The sequence below is a fragment of the Petromyzon marinus genome, chromosome 65 (assembly GCF_048934315.1).
Source record: "Petromyzon marinus isolate PM22_M1 ecotype Great Lakes invasive population chromosome 65, UKy_Petmar_22M1.pri1.0, whole genome shotgun sequence".
NCBI classification, from domain to species: Eukaryota; Metazoa; Chordata; class Hyperoartia; order Petromyzontiformes; family Petromyzontidae; genus Petromyzon; species Petromyzon marinus.
Window position 1 is genome coordinate 6,211,393 of NC_133731.1, and position 15,341 is coordinate 6,226,733.

Genomic DNA, 15,341 nt, shown 5'->3' on the forward strand with positions numbered 1-15,341 from the left:
AGACCCATGGACTCACACAGAGACCTATATATTCAAACAGGAGACCCATAGACTCACACAGAGACCCACAGACTCACCCAGAGACCCATAGACTCGCACAGAGACCCACAGACTCACACAGAGACCCACAGACTCACACAGAGACCCACAGACTCGCACAGGGACCCACAGACTCATACAGAGACCCATAGACTCACACAGAGACCCATAGACTCTCACAGAAACCCATAGACTCACAGATACTCATAAACTTACACAGAGACCCATAGACTCACACAGAGACCCATAGACTCACACAGAGACCCATAGACTCACAGAGACCCATAGACACAGAGACCCATAGACTCACACAGAGACCGATAGACTCACACAGAGACCCACAGACTCACACATAGACCCATGGTTTGTTGTCCTTTCAACACACACATACTCAACACACACACATACTCAACACACATACTCAACACATACACACATACTTAACACACACACACATACTCAACACACACATACTTAACACACACACATACTCAACACACATACTCAACACACACACTCAACACACACACACATACTCAAAACACACATACTCAACACACACACACATACTCAACACACACACATACTCATACTCAACACACATACTCATACTCAACACACACACTCATACTCAACACACACACACAGACATACTCAACACACATACTCATATTCAACACACACATACTCAACACACACACACATACTCAACACACACACATACTCAACACACACATACTCAACACACACACATACTCAACACACACATACTCAACACACACATACGCAACACACACACACATACTCAACACACACACACATACTCATAATCAACACACACACATACTCAACACACACACGCATACTCAACACACACACATACATACTCAACACACATACTCAACACACACATACTCAACCCACACACATACATACTCAACACACATACTCAACACACGCATACTCAACCCACACACACATACTCAACACACACATACTCAACACACACATACTCAACACACATACACATACTCAACACACACACACATACTCAACACACACACATACTCAACACACACATACTCAACACACACATACTCAACACACACACACATACTCAACACACACACACACAAACTCAACACACACACACATACTCAACACACACACACATACTCAACACACACACATACTCAACACACAGACACATACTAATCAGGAGGACGGATCCTAGCGGAAAACCCGGACAAGGTGGCAACCCAATCGGCAATAAATTTGTCTTTAGCCCCCCACCCCCACCAACTAAAAATCACTTTGAACCGAGAGGCGGTAAGCAATTGATGTAATTTTTAATGGTGAAAAGCATGGGCAGAGGGTGGGGGGGGGGATACATCCCAGACCCACCCCCGGCAAACTGAACACCACGCTGGAGCTGGTCGATGCCACCCACGTGGCTGGAGCTGGTCGATGCCACCCAGGTGGCTGGAGCTGGTCGATGCCACCCACGTGGCTGGAGCTGGTCGATGCCACCCACGTGGCTGGAGCTGGTCGATGCCACCCACGTGGCTGGAGCTGGTCGATGCCACCCACGTGGCTGGAGCTGGTCGATGCCACCCACGTGGCTGGAGCTGGTCGATATCACCCACGTGGCTGGAGCTGATCGATGCCACCCAAGTGGCTGGAGCTGGTCGATGCCACCCACGTGGCTGGAGCTGGTCGATGCCACCCACGTGGCTGGAGCTGGTCGATGCCACCCACGTGGCTGGGGCTGGTCGATGCCACCCACGTGGCTGGAGCTGGTCGATGCCACCCACGTGGCTGGAGCTGGTCGATGCCACCCACGTGGCTGGAGCTGGTCGATGCCATCCAAGCGGCTGGAGCTGGTCGATGCCACCCACGTGGCTGGAGCTGGTCGATGCCACCCAAGTGGCTGGAGCTGGTCGATGCCACCCACGTGGCTGGAGCTGGTCGATGCCACCCACGTGGCTGGAGCTGGTCGATGCCACCCAGGTGGCTGGAGCTGGTCGATGCCACCCACGTGGCTGGGGCTGGTCGATGCCACCCACGTGGCTGGAGCTGGTCGATGCCACCCACGTGGCTGGGGCTGGTCGATGCCCCCCAAGTGACTGGAGTTGGTCGATGCCACCCACGTGGCTGGAGCTGGTCGATGCCACCCAAGTGGCTGGAGCTGGTCGATGTCATCCAAGCGGCTGGAGTTGGTCGATGCCACCTACGTGGCTCGAGCTGGTCGATGCCACCCACGTGGCTGGAGCTGGTCGATGCCACCCAAGTGGCTGGAGCTGATCGATGCCACCCAAGTGGCTGGAGCTGGTCGATGCCCCCCAAGTGACTGGAGTTGGTCGATGCCACCTACGTGGCTCGAGCTGGTCGATGCCACCCACGTGGCTGGAGCTGGTCGATGCCACCCACGTGGCTGGAGCTGGTCGATGCCACCCACGTGGCTGGAGCTGGTCGATGCCACCCACGTGGCTGGAGCTGGTCGATGCCACCCAAGCGGCTGGAGCTGGTCGATGCCATCCAAGCGGCTGGAGCTGGTCGATGCCACCCACGTGGCTGGAGCTGGTCGATGCCACCCACGTGGCTGGAGCTGGTCGATGCCACCCACGTGGCTGGAGCTGGTCGATGCCATCCAAACGGCTGGAGCTGGTCGATGCCACCCACGTGGCTGGAGCTGGTCGATGCCACCCAAGTGGCTGGAGCTGGTCGATGCCACCCACGTGGCTGGAGCTGGTCGATGCCACCAAAGTGGCTGGAGCTGGTCGATGCCACCCACGTGGCTGGAGCTGGTCGATGCCACCCACGTGGCTGGAGCTGGTCGATGCCACCCACGTGGCTGGAGCTGGTCGATGCCACCCACGTGGCTGGAGCTGGTCGATGCCACCCTCGTGGCTGGAGCTGGTCGATGCCACCCACGTGGCTGGAGCTGGTCGATGCCACCCACGTGGCTGGAGCTGGTCGATGCCACCCACGTGGCTGGAGCTGATCGATGCCACCCACGTGGCTGGAGCTGATCGATGCCACCCACGTGGCTGGAGCTGGTCGATGCCACCCACGTGGCTGGAGCTGATCGATGCCACCCACGTGGCTGGAGCTGGTCGATGCCACCCACGTGGCTGGAGCTGGTCGATGCCACCCACGTGGCTGGAGCTGGTCGATGAAACCCTCCAAACAAAGACAAAGATCCCCCGTGTAGCCTTAACAGACTGCACCCCCCCCCTACCCCCCCCCCCCATCACACGCTGTGCCGGCGTCCGTGGCGCACCATGGCCACGATGTGCGAGAGGTCGAGGCTGTTGGTGAGGAGGTCCGTGAACTCGGCGTCCTTGTTGGCTCCTTCCAGGAACTCGTCTATCGTGAGCTCGCCTGTTCAGGAACGTGGGGGGGAGGCGGGTGGTGGGGGGTGGGGGCGGGGGTGGGGGGAGGGGTAGGGGTGGGGGAAACAAACAGGGTTAAAGGTTTGTTCTATTTGCTTTATGCGGTACTGTGGTAGTAGTGGTGGTAGTAGTGGTGGTGGTAGTTGTAGTGGTGGTGGTCGTGGTAGTAGTAGTGGTAGTAGTAGTTGTGGTGGTCGTAGTAGTGGTAGCAGTGGGGCTAGTAGTGGTAGTAGTAGTGGTAGTAGTGGTGGTGGTAGTAGTAGTGGTAGTAATTGTGCTAGTAGTCGTGGTAGTAGTAGTGGTGGTGGTAGTAGTGGTGGTGGTAGTAGTGGTAGCTGTGGTGGTAATAGTAGTGGTATTTAGTGGTGGTGGTAGTAGTAGTGGTAGTAATTGTGCTAGTAGTCGTGGTAGTAGTAGTGGTGGTGGTAGTTGTAGTGGTGGTGGTAGTGGTCGTGGTAGTAGTAGTGGTAGTAGTAGTTGTGGTGGTCGTAGTAGTGGTAGCAGTGGGACTAGTAGTGGTAGTAGTAGTGGTAGTAGTGGTGGTGGTAGTAGTAGTGGTAGTAATTGTGCTAGTAGTCGTGGTAGTAGTAGTGGTGGTGGTAGTAGTGGTGGTGGTAGTAGTGGTAGCTGTGGTGGTAATAGTAGTGGTATTTAGTGGTGGTGGTAGTAGTAGTGGTAGTAATTGTGCTAGTAGTCGTGGTAGTAGTAGTGGTGGTGGTAGTTGTAGTGGTGGTGGTAGTGGTCGTGGTAGTAGTAGTGGTAGTAGTAGTTGTGGTGGTCGTAGTAGTGGTAGCAGTGGGGCTAGTAGTGGTAGTAGTAGTGGTAGTAGTGGTGGTGGTAGTAGTAGTGGTAGTAATTGTGCTAGTAGTCGTGGTAGTATTAGTGGTGGTGGTAGTAGTAGTGATGGTAGTAGTAGTGGTGGTAGTGGTGGTGGTAGTAGTAGTGGTAGTAATTGTGCTAGTAGTCGTGGTAGTAGTAGTGGTGGTGGTAGTAGTAGTGGTGGTGGTAGTAGTGGTGGTGGTAGTAGTAGTGGTAGTAGTAGTTGTGGTGGTCGTAGTAGTGGTAGCAGTGGGGCTAGTAGTGGTAATAGTAGTGGTAGTGGTGGTGGTAGTAGTTGTGCTAGTAGTCGTGGTAGTAGTAGTGGTGGTGGTAGTAGTGGTGGTGGTAGTAGTAGTGGTGGTGGTAGTAGTTGTGGTAGTAGTCATGGTAGTAGAAGTAGTGGTAGTAGTGGTGGTGTGAGTAGTAGTAGTTGTGGTAGTGGTGGTGGTAGTAGTGTATAATAGCAATAGCTGTCAACCCACACAGTTTACCCCGTATTCTTGTAGAGGGAAACTGAGTTTTCAGTTCCAGACGGCGTACAGCCGTTTCAATACGGGCACAATGTGTTGTGTCTATTCGTGTTTCTCCCTTGTGATGGGGTCTTTGTAGGATGAACGTTGAGATTTATAAGGGGCATGGGGTGACCAATATGGCACGTGACGTTAGTGCTGCACTTGGCGTTAGTTTGTCACGTGGGTCGTGGCGATTGTGTGACACGTGGTGTTAGTATGACACGTGGGTCGTGGCGTTAGTGTGACACGTGGTGTTAGTATGACACGTGGGTCGTGGCGTTAGTGTGACACGTGGTGTTAATGCGACACGTGGGTCTTGGCGTTTGTGTGACACGTGTTGTTAGTATGACACGTGGGTCTTGGCGTTTGTGTGACACGTATTGTTAGTATGACACGTGGGTCGTGACGTTTGTGTAACACGTGGTGTTAGTATGACACGTGGGTCGTGGGGATTGTGTGACACGTGTTGTTAGTATGACACGTGGGTCGTGACGTTTGTGTGACACGTGGTGTTAATGCGACACGTGGGTCTTGGCGTTTGTGTGACACGTGGTGTTAGTATAACACGTGGGTCGTGACGTTTGTGTGACACGTGGTATTAATGCGACACGTGGGTCGTGGCGTTTGTGTGACACGTGGTGTTAGTATGACACGTGGGTCTTGGCGTTTGTGTGACACGTGTTGTTAGTATGACACGTGGATCATGGCGTTTGTGTGACACGTGGTATTAGTATGACACGTGGGTCGTGACGCTTGTGTGACACGTGGTGTTAATGCGACACGTGGATCGTGACGTTGGTGCTGCACGTGGTGTTAGTATGACACGCGGGTCGTGACGTTTGTGTGACACGTGTTGTTAATGCGACACGTGGGTCGTGACGCTGGTGCTACACGTGGCACATGGCGCTGGTGCTGCACGTGGGTCGTCAGTGCGCTCACCGTCCCTGTCCACGTCGATGCGGTCGAACACGATGGAGGTGAACTCCTCGGGCGTCGTTTCGTGAGCGCAGCCGTCAATGCCGCGGATGGCCTGCGGGCCCGGGACACGCCCTCGCCGTCACCACCCCCGCCCTCACATTCAGCCCCTCGTCTACCCTTACATCTCTGTCTCTCCTTCAATCGACACGCCTCTTGTTTACATCTCACCACGTGGGAGGGAGTGGGCTGGGGGCGTGGGGGGGAGGGGCATGGGGTGTGGGAATGAGGGGGGGGGGGCATGGGGGCGTGTAAGGGCATTGGGGGGCTGGGGGCGTGGGGGGCAGGGGGGGTAGCTGGTGACTTGGGCGGGGGAGGGAGGTAGTCTCGTCATTCCCAGATCGCATCACCCATACCAGTAGTTCTCAACACTGTTTGGCTGCTGCTGTTACCCGATCCCGCCCCCCCCGATATAATTTCACGCATTGATAAAATAACCTCATCACGTTACCCCCTGCGACATTGCCACAACCCCCAGGGGTCCGCATACCCCCGGTTACGAACCACTGGTGTAGTGTATAGTGTAGTGTAAAGTGTATTGTATAGTAGTGGAGTGTATAGTAGTGTATACTGTAGTGTATAGTATAGTGGAAAGTAGTGTATAGTGTAGTGTATAGTAGTGTATAATATAGTGTATAGTGTAGTGTGTAATATAGTGTAGTGTATAGTGTAGTGTATAATATAGTGTAGTGTATAATATAGTGTAGTGTATAATATAGTGTAGTGTATAGTGTAGTGTATAGTAGTGTATAGTGTAGTGTATAGTGTAGTGTATAGTAGTGTATAATATAGTGTAGTGTATAATATAGTGTAGTGTGTATTGTAGTGTATAGTTTAGTGTATAGTGTAGTGTATAGTAGTGTATAGTGTAGTGTATAGTATTGTATAATATAGTGTATAGTGTAGTGTATAGTATTGTATAATATAGTGTATAGTGTAGTGTATAATATAGTGTAGTGTATAATATTGTGTCGTGTATCGTGTAGTAAGTACGTACCAACTCTCGCGCGCGAGATAATTTCACACATTTATAAATCAACTCATCACGGTACTCCCCCCACCCCTTGGGGTAACATTTCTACCTACCCCCCCCAGGGCTCCACGTACCCCCCTCACCCCCCTGCGTGTGAGCGCTGACCTTGATGATGTTGAGAAGCTCCCCCTTGTCGATGCACCCGTTGCCATCCGAGTCGTACATCTTGAAGTACCAGCGCAGCTTCTGCTCGACCTTGCCTCGCAGTACGAGGCTCAGCGCCGCCACGTACTCCATGAAGTCGATGTAGCCGTCCTGCGCGTGTGGTACGCGCGTGTGGTACGCGCGTGTGGTACGCGCGTGTGGTACGCGCGTGTGGTACGCGCGTGTGGTACGCGCGTGTGGTACGCGCGTGTGTGAGTGAACGTGTGGTACGTGTGTGTGTGTGAGTCAACGTGTGGTACGCGCGTGTGGTACGCGTGTGTGTGTGTGAACGTGTGGTACGTGTGTGTGTGTGTGAGTGCACGTGTGGTACGTGTGTGTGTGTGTGTACGGGTGTATGGTACGTGTGTATGGTATGTGTGTGCGTGTGGTACGTGTGTGTGTACGGGCGTATGATATGTGTGTGTGTGTGTGCGTGCGTATGGTACGTGCGTGTGTGTGTACGTGCGTGTGGTACGTGTGTGTGTGTGTGTACGGGTGTATGGTACGTGTGTGTGTGTGTGTACGGGTGTATGGTACGTGTGTATGGTACGTGTGTGTGTGTGTACGGGTGTATGGTACGTGTATATGGTATGTGTGTGCGTGTGGTACGTGTGTGTGTGTGTGTACGTGCGTATGATATGTGTGTGTGTGTGCGTGCGTATGGTACGTGCGTGTGTGTGTACGTGCGTGTGGTACGTGTGTGTGTGTACGGGTGTATGGTACGTGTGTGTGTGTGTGCGTGCGGCATAGGGGTCGGGGAGCGGTGGCACAGCGGTTAGCGCTATGCCACGCTACGAACTCGGCGACCCGAGTTCGATTCCCGCTCGCGGCCAACACCGGTGACGATTATCTGAACCGGTCCTGGGCCTCCCCTAGGTCGACTGAGCCTCAAATGAGTACCTGGTGCGGTGCGTTAAAACTTTACCACTAGGGAGACAAAGGCGGCCGGCCGTGTTGGTGGCCACCCACCCATAAGTATGTGTGCTGTGTCGGCCTTCATATGTACTCGCTACCTGCACCTGATCTTTCTCTGTGTGCGACTGTGTGTCTCTGTTTCCCTGCGTTAGTCCGTGTGGGTAAACTACATTATCACATTCCTGCGGAGGGAGCTGGTAGGAACGTTGGGTTGCTCGGTCAATGGCCAGGGTCAACGGCGGCACCACGTGGTGTATTCAGCAAATAGGCCCGACTGTGAGGGCGGGCACAAGCCGGCGTGAGTAGGTTAAACGTTGAGTTTTATAAGGGCACCACGGGGTGACCAGCCCCTCCCCACCCAGCCCCTCCCCACCCTCCCCACCCAGCCCCTCCCTCCCCACCCAGCCCTTCCCCGCCCTCCCCTCCCCACCCGGCCCCTCCCCACCCAGCCCCTCCCTCCTCACCCAGCCCCTCCCCACCCTCCCCTCCCCACCCAGCCCCTCCACACCCAGCCCCTCCCTCCCCACCCAGCCCCTCCCCACCCAGCCCCACCCCTCCCATTTTTGGATGCACGACAGACGGGCACAATAATCCCCTATGGGCTGGTGCAACCAGGAGGTTCCTACCAGTATCAGTGGTGTAGTGACTACATTATCAGTGACGTTGTAACTACATTATCAGTGACGTAGTAACTACATTATCAGTGGCGTAGTGACTACATTATCAGTGACGTAGTAACTACATTATCAGTGACGTAGTAACTACATTATCAGTGGCGTAGTGACTACATTATCAGTGACGTAGTAACTACATTATCAGTGACGTAGTAACTACATTATCAGTGGCGTAGTCACGACATTATCAGTGGTGTAGTCACTACATTATCAGTGGTGTAGTGACTACATTATCAGTGGTGTAGTGACTACATTATCAGTGTTGTAGTGACTACATTGTCAGTGTTGTAGTGACTACATTATCAGTGGTGTAGTAGCTACATTATCAGTGACGTAGTAACTACATTATCAGTGACGTAGTAACTACATTATCAGTGGTGTAGTGACTACATTATCAGTGTTGTAGTGACTACATTGTCAGTGTTGTAGTGACTACATTATCAGTGGTGTAGTAACTACATTATCAGTGGCGTAGTCACGACATTATCAGTGGTGTAGTCACTACATTATCAGTGGTGTAGTGACTACATTATCAGTGGTGTAGTGACTACATTATCAGTGTTGTAGTGACTACATTGTCAGTGTTGTAGTGACTACATTATCAGTGGTGTAGTAGCTACATTATCAGTGACGTAGTAACTACATTATCAGTGACGTAGTAACTACATTATCAGTGGTGTAGTGACTACATTATCAGTGGTGTAGTGACTATTTTATCAGTGGCGTAGTGATTACATTATCAGTGGTGTAGTAACTACATTATCAGTGACGTAGTAACTACATTATCAGTGGTGTAGTAACTACATTATCAGTGGCGTAGTCACTACATTATCAGTGGTGAAGTGACTAAATTATCAGTGACGTAGTGACTACATTATCAGTGGTGTAGTAACTACATTATCAGTGGCGTAGTAACTACATTATCAGTGGTGAAGGGACTAAATTATCAGTGACGTAGTGACTACATTATCAGTGACGTAGTAACTACATTATCAGTGGTGTAGTGACTACATTATCAGTGGCGTAGTAACTACATTATTAGTGGTGTAGTAACTACATTATCAGTGGTGTAGTGACTACATTATCAGTGACGTAGTAACTACATTATCAGTGGTTGTAGTGACTACATTATCAGTGGTGTAGTGACTACATTATCAGTGGCGTAGTGACTACATTAGCAGTAGTGAAGTAACTACATTATCAGTGGCGTAGCAACTACATTATCAGTGGTGTAGTAACTACATTATCAGTGGCGTAGTGACTACATTATCAGTGGTGAAATGACTACATTATCAGTGGCGTAGTGACTACATTATCAGTGACATAGTAACTACATTATCAGTGGTGTAGTGACTACATTATCAGTGATGTAGTAACTACATCATCAGTGGTGTAGTCTATATTATCAGTGGTGTAGTAACTACATTATCAGTGGTGTAGTGACTACATTATCAGTGGTGTAGTAACTACATTATCAGTGGTGTAGTAACTACATTATTAGTGGTGTGGTAACTACATTATCAGTGGCGTAGTGACTACATTATCAGTGGTGTAGTCTACATTATCAGTGGTGTAGTAACTACATTATCAGTGGTGTAGTATCTACATTATCAGTGGTGTAGTAACTATATTATTAGTGGCGTAGTAACTACATTATCAGTGGTGTAGTGACTACATTATCAGTGGTGTAGTAACTACATTATCAGAGGTGTAGTATCTACATTATCAGTGGTATAGTAACTACATGATCAGTGACGTAGTAACTACATTATCAGTGACGTAGTGACTACATTATCAGTGACGTAGTGACTACATTATCAGTGACGTAGAATTACATGATCGGTGACGTAGTGACTACATTATCAATGACGTAGTGACGACATTATCAGTGACGTAGTGACTACATTATCAATGACGTAGTGACGACATTATCTTGTAGAGGCTCCAATATTTGGTTCGTCTCTCGCACGGTCATCCAACATTACCGCTCAAATTAAAATAAAATAAAACGTGCAACGTCAATTAATTTGTTTTTATTTTAAAAATTAAAAAAAAAACTCTTTTACGTTATTTAAACGGCGTTTTAAGAAATGTATTCTTTTTACGCTGTAGATGATTTTGCTGCTATAAAATGTCCGAATGATGGGGCCACTTTGTTGAGCGGCAATCATTTGCGTGATGACCAGGTCGCTTCTGACAAACAAGTTAATAGCCTCAGTGGGGCTTTGCCTGGTTAGAGGATGGGTGGATTGTTTAATGTTGTATTTGTCTGTGTCTGGGTGAATTTTGGTTATCCGTCTCGTGCTTTGCACTCCTATCGTGTGTTTTGTGTAATTGTGGTCGTCGTAACGTTCTTACCCCGTGCCCCTTACCTGGACATCTGTGAAAAAAAGAGCTTTATAGCTCATCGGATTTCTCCTGCAGTTTAAATGAATATTCTGATTAATGATATCTCACGGTGGTTGTCAAGGTCCCCCCCCCCTCCCCTTCCAACTCGTAGCTTTGGCCACCAGGGAGGGGAGGGGTGGGGGGGGAAAGGCACCCCCCTCCCACTTGCCTGCCCCCCACGATCGCCACGCGACCGGTCACCACATTGCGAACGGCGAGACCCCCTCCCCTCCACCTGATCCCCCACCAGCCCCCCCTCCACCACCCCTCCACCCCCACTCCACCCACCCTCCACCACCCATCGCCCCCCTCCATCCACCCTCCACCCCCCTCCACTCACCCTCCACCCCCCCATCGCCCCCCTCCACCACCCCCCTCCACTTCCCCCCCTCCACGACCCCCCCTCCACCCCCAGCCACCCCCCCCCATCACCCCCTCCACCACCCCCCCCTCCACCCCCCTCCACCCCCCCTCATCGCCCCGCTCCATCACCCCCTTTCCACCTCCCTCCACCCCCTCATCACCCCCCTCCACCACCCCCCCGCTCCACCCCCCCATCCCCCCCTCCACCCACCCACCACCAACCCACCCACCCCAAGGCACCGACGTCCCCCGACTCGCCCCCCCCCCCCGCCATCCCGTACCTTGTTCATGTCGAAGGTCCTGAACATCTGTTCGATGTAAGCGTTGCCCTCCGCCGTGACGCTGCTGATGCCGAAGAACTGCTTGAACTCGTGCAGGGTCAGCTGACCCGAGGGGCACTCGCGCATGAACTTCTTGTACCACAGGTGGATCTCCACCGCGTGGAGGTCTTCCACCACAGAGCCGTTTTCATTGCCCATTGAGCTGCCCTCGGTGGTGCTGATGCTGCTGGTTGTGGTGGTGGTGGTGGTTGTGGTTGTTGTGGTGGTGGTTGTGGTGGTTGTGGTTGTGGTGGTGGTGGTTGTGGTGGTGGTGGTGCTTGTGGTGGTCTAGACGCTGCTGGCGCTGGTTGTGCTGCTGGTTGTGCTGCTGGTTGTGGTGCTAGTGGTGGTGTTTGTAGGTGATGCTGGTGGTGATGATGGTCTTAATGCTGATGGTGGTGCTGGTGGTACTGGCGGTGGTCTTGGTGGTGGTGGTGCTGGTGGTGCTGCTGGTGGTGCTGGTGGTAGTGGTGCTGTTGGTGGTGGTGGAGCTGGCAATACAATGACCGCCGATCAAAGTTGACGATGTCTCTCTCTCTACCCCCTCTCTCCCTACTCTATGTCGATGTCTCTCTCTCTCTCTACCCCCTCTCTCTCTACTCTATGTCGATGTCTCTCTCTCTCTCTACCCCCTCTCTCCCTACTCTATGTCGATGTCTCTCTCTCTACCCCCTCTTTCCCTACTCTATGTCGATGTCTCTCTCTCTCTACCCCCTCTCTCCCTACTCTATGTCGATCTCTCTCTCTCTCTACCCCCTCTCTCCCGACTCTATGTCGATGTCTCTCTCTCTACCCCCTCTCTCCCTACTCTATGTCGATGTCTCTCTCTCTCTACCCCCTCTCTCCCTACTCTATGTCGATGTCTCTCTCTCTACCCCCTCTCTCCCTAATCTATGTCGATGTCTCTCTCTCTCTCTACCCCCTCTCTCCCTACTCTATGTCGATGTCTCTTTCTCTACCCCCTCTCTCCCGACTCTATGTCGATGTCTCTTTCTCTACCCCCTCTCTCCCTACTCTATGTCGATGTCTCTCTCTCTACCCCCTATCTCCCTACTCTATGTCGATGTCTCTCTCTCTACCCCCTCTCTCCCTACTCTATGTCGATGTCTCTCTCTCTCTACCCCCTCTCTCCCTACTCTATGTCGATGTCTCTCCCTCTCCTCCCTCTTCGGATGCGATTTCGGCGACGTGCTGCGTTCCGCAGGCGATGGTTGTCTTGCCCGACGAACTCAACACTTTGCCAACTCAAAACGTAGTACCAAGGCCCTCTCCCCCTTCCCCCCTAGCCGACTAACACCGGCTGACTGTGCTCCCCCCCATGGATAAATTGTTGTCTTTGTTGAGCTGAGCGGTTTTGTTTGGACCCCCCCCCCCTCTCCTTTCTCTCTCCAGATCGCGGAATAACTATTTACGAATATATTATATGTATAAATTAAAAGACCTGGCCCACGGCGTTGTGCCTTTGAGATTCTTCTCCACGGCCAAACCACGAAACAAAAGAAGAGGGTGGAGACTGGATCCGCGTCGTCGCCGTGAGAGTCGACGCCACGGGCTGATCCTTCACACCAAAGCGCCCCTGTAGGTCCGAGCAAAGTTGCGGGGCAGAGGAAATCAACACACATTTGTATCCCTGAAGAGTTTACAGCACGCGCTCACACAGAGACCCACACAGAGACCCACACAGAGACCCACACAGAGACCCACACAGAGACCCATCGACTCACACGTAGATCTATAGACTCACACAGATACCCATAGACTCACACAGAGATCCATAGACTCACACAGAGATCCATAGACTCACACAGAGATCCATAGACTCACACAGAGATCTATAGACTCCTAGACTCGTAGACTCCCCAGTGGCGATATTAACACACCGCACCGGGTACTCATTTCAGGCTGAGTCGACCTAGGGGAGGCCCAAGACCGGTTCAGATAATCGTCACTGGTATTGGCCGTGAGCGGGAATCGAACCCGGGTCGCTAGGTTCATAGCGCAGCACGCTAACCGCTACACTACCGCTCCCCTAATATATAAACACACAGACACACATAAACACACACACAGACACACACACACAGACACACACACAGACAGACATAGACACACACACAGACACACACACACGTGTATCTCACGCTTTGGCTTTGCCCGTAAGAGATGTTCACAGCGATGGTGAGGATTTGATTTTATATCAAAATTTGTTTACCGTATTAACAAAAGAACGCAGTTCGATATTAACTGCGTTAAAAGTTGACCCGATAACCAACAATCTTGCTGCGACTTACACATATACAGTTTTAATAATCTATATATAGATAAAATATACGGTGTTATAGATCATAGTTTTATACTCACATTCTTTGGTTCTTTCGGTAAAGTCACGTAGATAGAAAAAATATTTTTTTTCTCTCTCTCTGTCTCTCTCTCTCTCTGTGTCTCTCTCTGTGTCTCTCACTCTGTGTGTCTCTCTCTGTCTCTCTCTCTCTCTGTCTCTCTCTCTCTCTGTGTCTCTCTGTGCACCACCAGGGCGTCTGGGCTCTCACCTGGCCACGACCCTGCTACGGGACTTAGTCAATTATCAGTGGGCTTGCGGGGGGGGGGCGTCATTTAAATGGGAAGGAGGGAGGGGATGGGTCAATGTCACTTAGAGTTTGTCCGCATTAACGTGGGGTGGGGGGTGAGGGAGGGGGTGGGGGGAGGGGCATTACGTGACCCCCCCCCCCACCGCCCCCCCCCCCCGTTTCCTCTCTCTCTCTGCCACTCAATTGTCCTCGTGTTACATTGTTCGATGAAGCGCACATGAGATTATGCGCGCGCCCTGGTTGTGTGCATGCACGCTGAACTTCTTTCGCGCCGTACGTAGCCAACCGTGGCTCATCGGAGGTGCGGGGAAAGGACAACAAACTATGGATCTCTGTGTGAGTCTGTGGGTCTCTGTGTGAGTCTGTGGGTCTCTGTGTGAGTCTGTGGGTCTCTGTGTGAGTCTATGGGTCCCTGTGTGAGTCTATGGGTCTCTGTGTGAGTCTATTGGTCTCTGTGTGAGTCTATGGGTCTCTGTGTCTATGGGTCTCTGTGTGAGTCTATGGGTCTCTGTGTGAGTCTATGGGTCTCTGTGTGAGTCTATGGGTCTCTGTGTGAGTCTATGGGTCTCTGTGTCTATGGGTCTCTGTGTGAGTCTATGGGTCTCTGTGTGAGTCTATGGGTCTCTGCATGAGTCTATGGGTCTCTGTGTGAGTCTATGGGTCTCTGTGTGAGTCTATGGGTCTCTGTGTGAGTCTATGGGTCTCCGTGTGAGTCTATGGGTCTCTGTGTCTATGGGTCTCTGTGTGAGTCTATGGGTCTCTGTGTGAGTCTATGGGTCTCTGCATGAGTCTATGGGTCTCTGTGTGAGTCTATGGGTCTCTGTGTGAGTCTATGGGTCTCTGTGTGAGTCTATGGGTCTCTGTGTGAGTCTATGGGTCTCCGTGTGAGTCTGTTGGTCTCTGTGTGAGTCTATGGGTCTCTCTGTGAGTCTATGGGTCTCTGTGTGAGTCTATGGGTCTCTATGTGAGTCTGTATGTTGAACTTCTTTCGCACCGTACGTAGACAATTCTATATTCCTGCGAATATCGAGGCCTCCTGCATGCCGGACGCGACGAGATGCCTTCAGCAGAGAGGCAGAGAGAGCCAGAGAGAGTTCGTGTCGTGTCGCTGTTCCTCCCCCTTCTCCTCCTCTGTTAGACTTTGACTTTTAAACAACTTTCACTTCCGCCAGCAGC

General features: G+C 51.7%; 1 protein-coding gene across 1 annotated transcript; it reads right to left on the reverse strand.

Moving 5' to 3' along the window:
• Positions 1 to 3,287: 3,287 nt before the first annotated feature.
• GUCA1A (guanylate cyclase activator 1A) lies at positions 3,288 to 14,245 on the reverse strand. Its single transcript, XM_032978143.2, has 5 exons — positions 13,939 to 14,245; positions 11,539 to 13,153; positions 6,879 to 7,028; positions 5,705 to 5,795; positions 3,288 to 3,423 (listed from the first exon to the last, which is right to left on the reverse strand). Exons 2-5 carry the CDS (start codon positions 11,734 to 11,736, stop codon positions 3,293 to 3,295), a joined length of 570 nt encoding a protein of 189 aa, XP_032834034.1. The 5' UTR covers positions 11,737 to 13,153; positions 13,939 to 14,245; the 3' UTR covers positions 3,288 to 3,292.
• Positions 14,246 to 15,341: the final 1,096 nt, after the last annotated feature.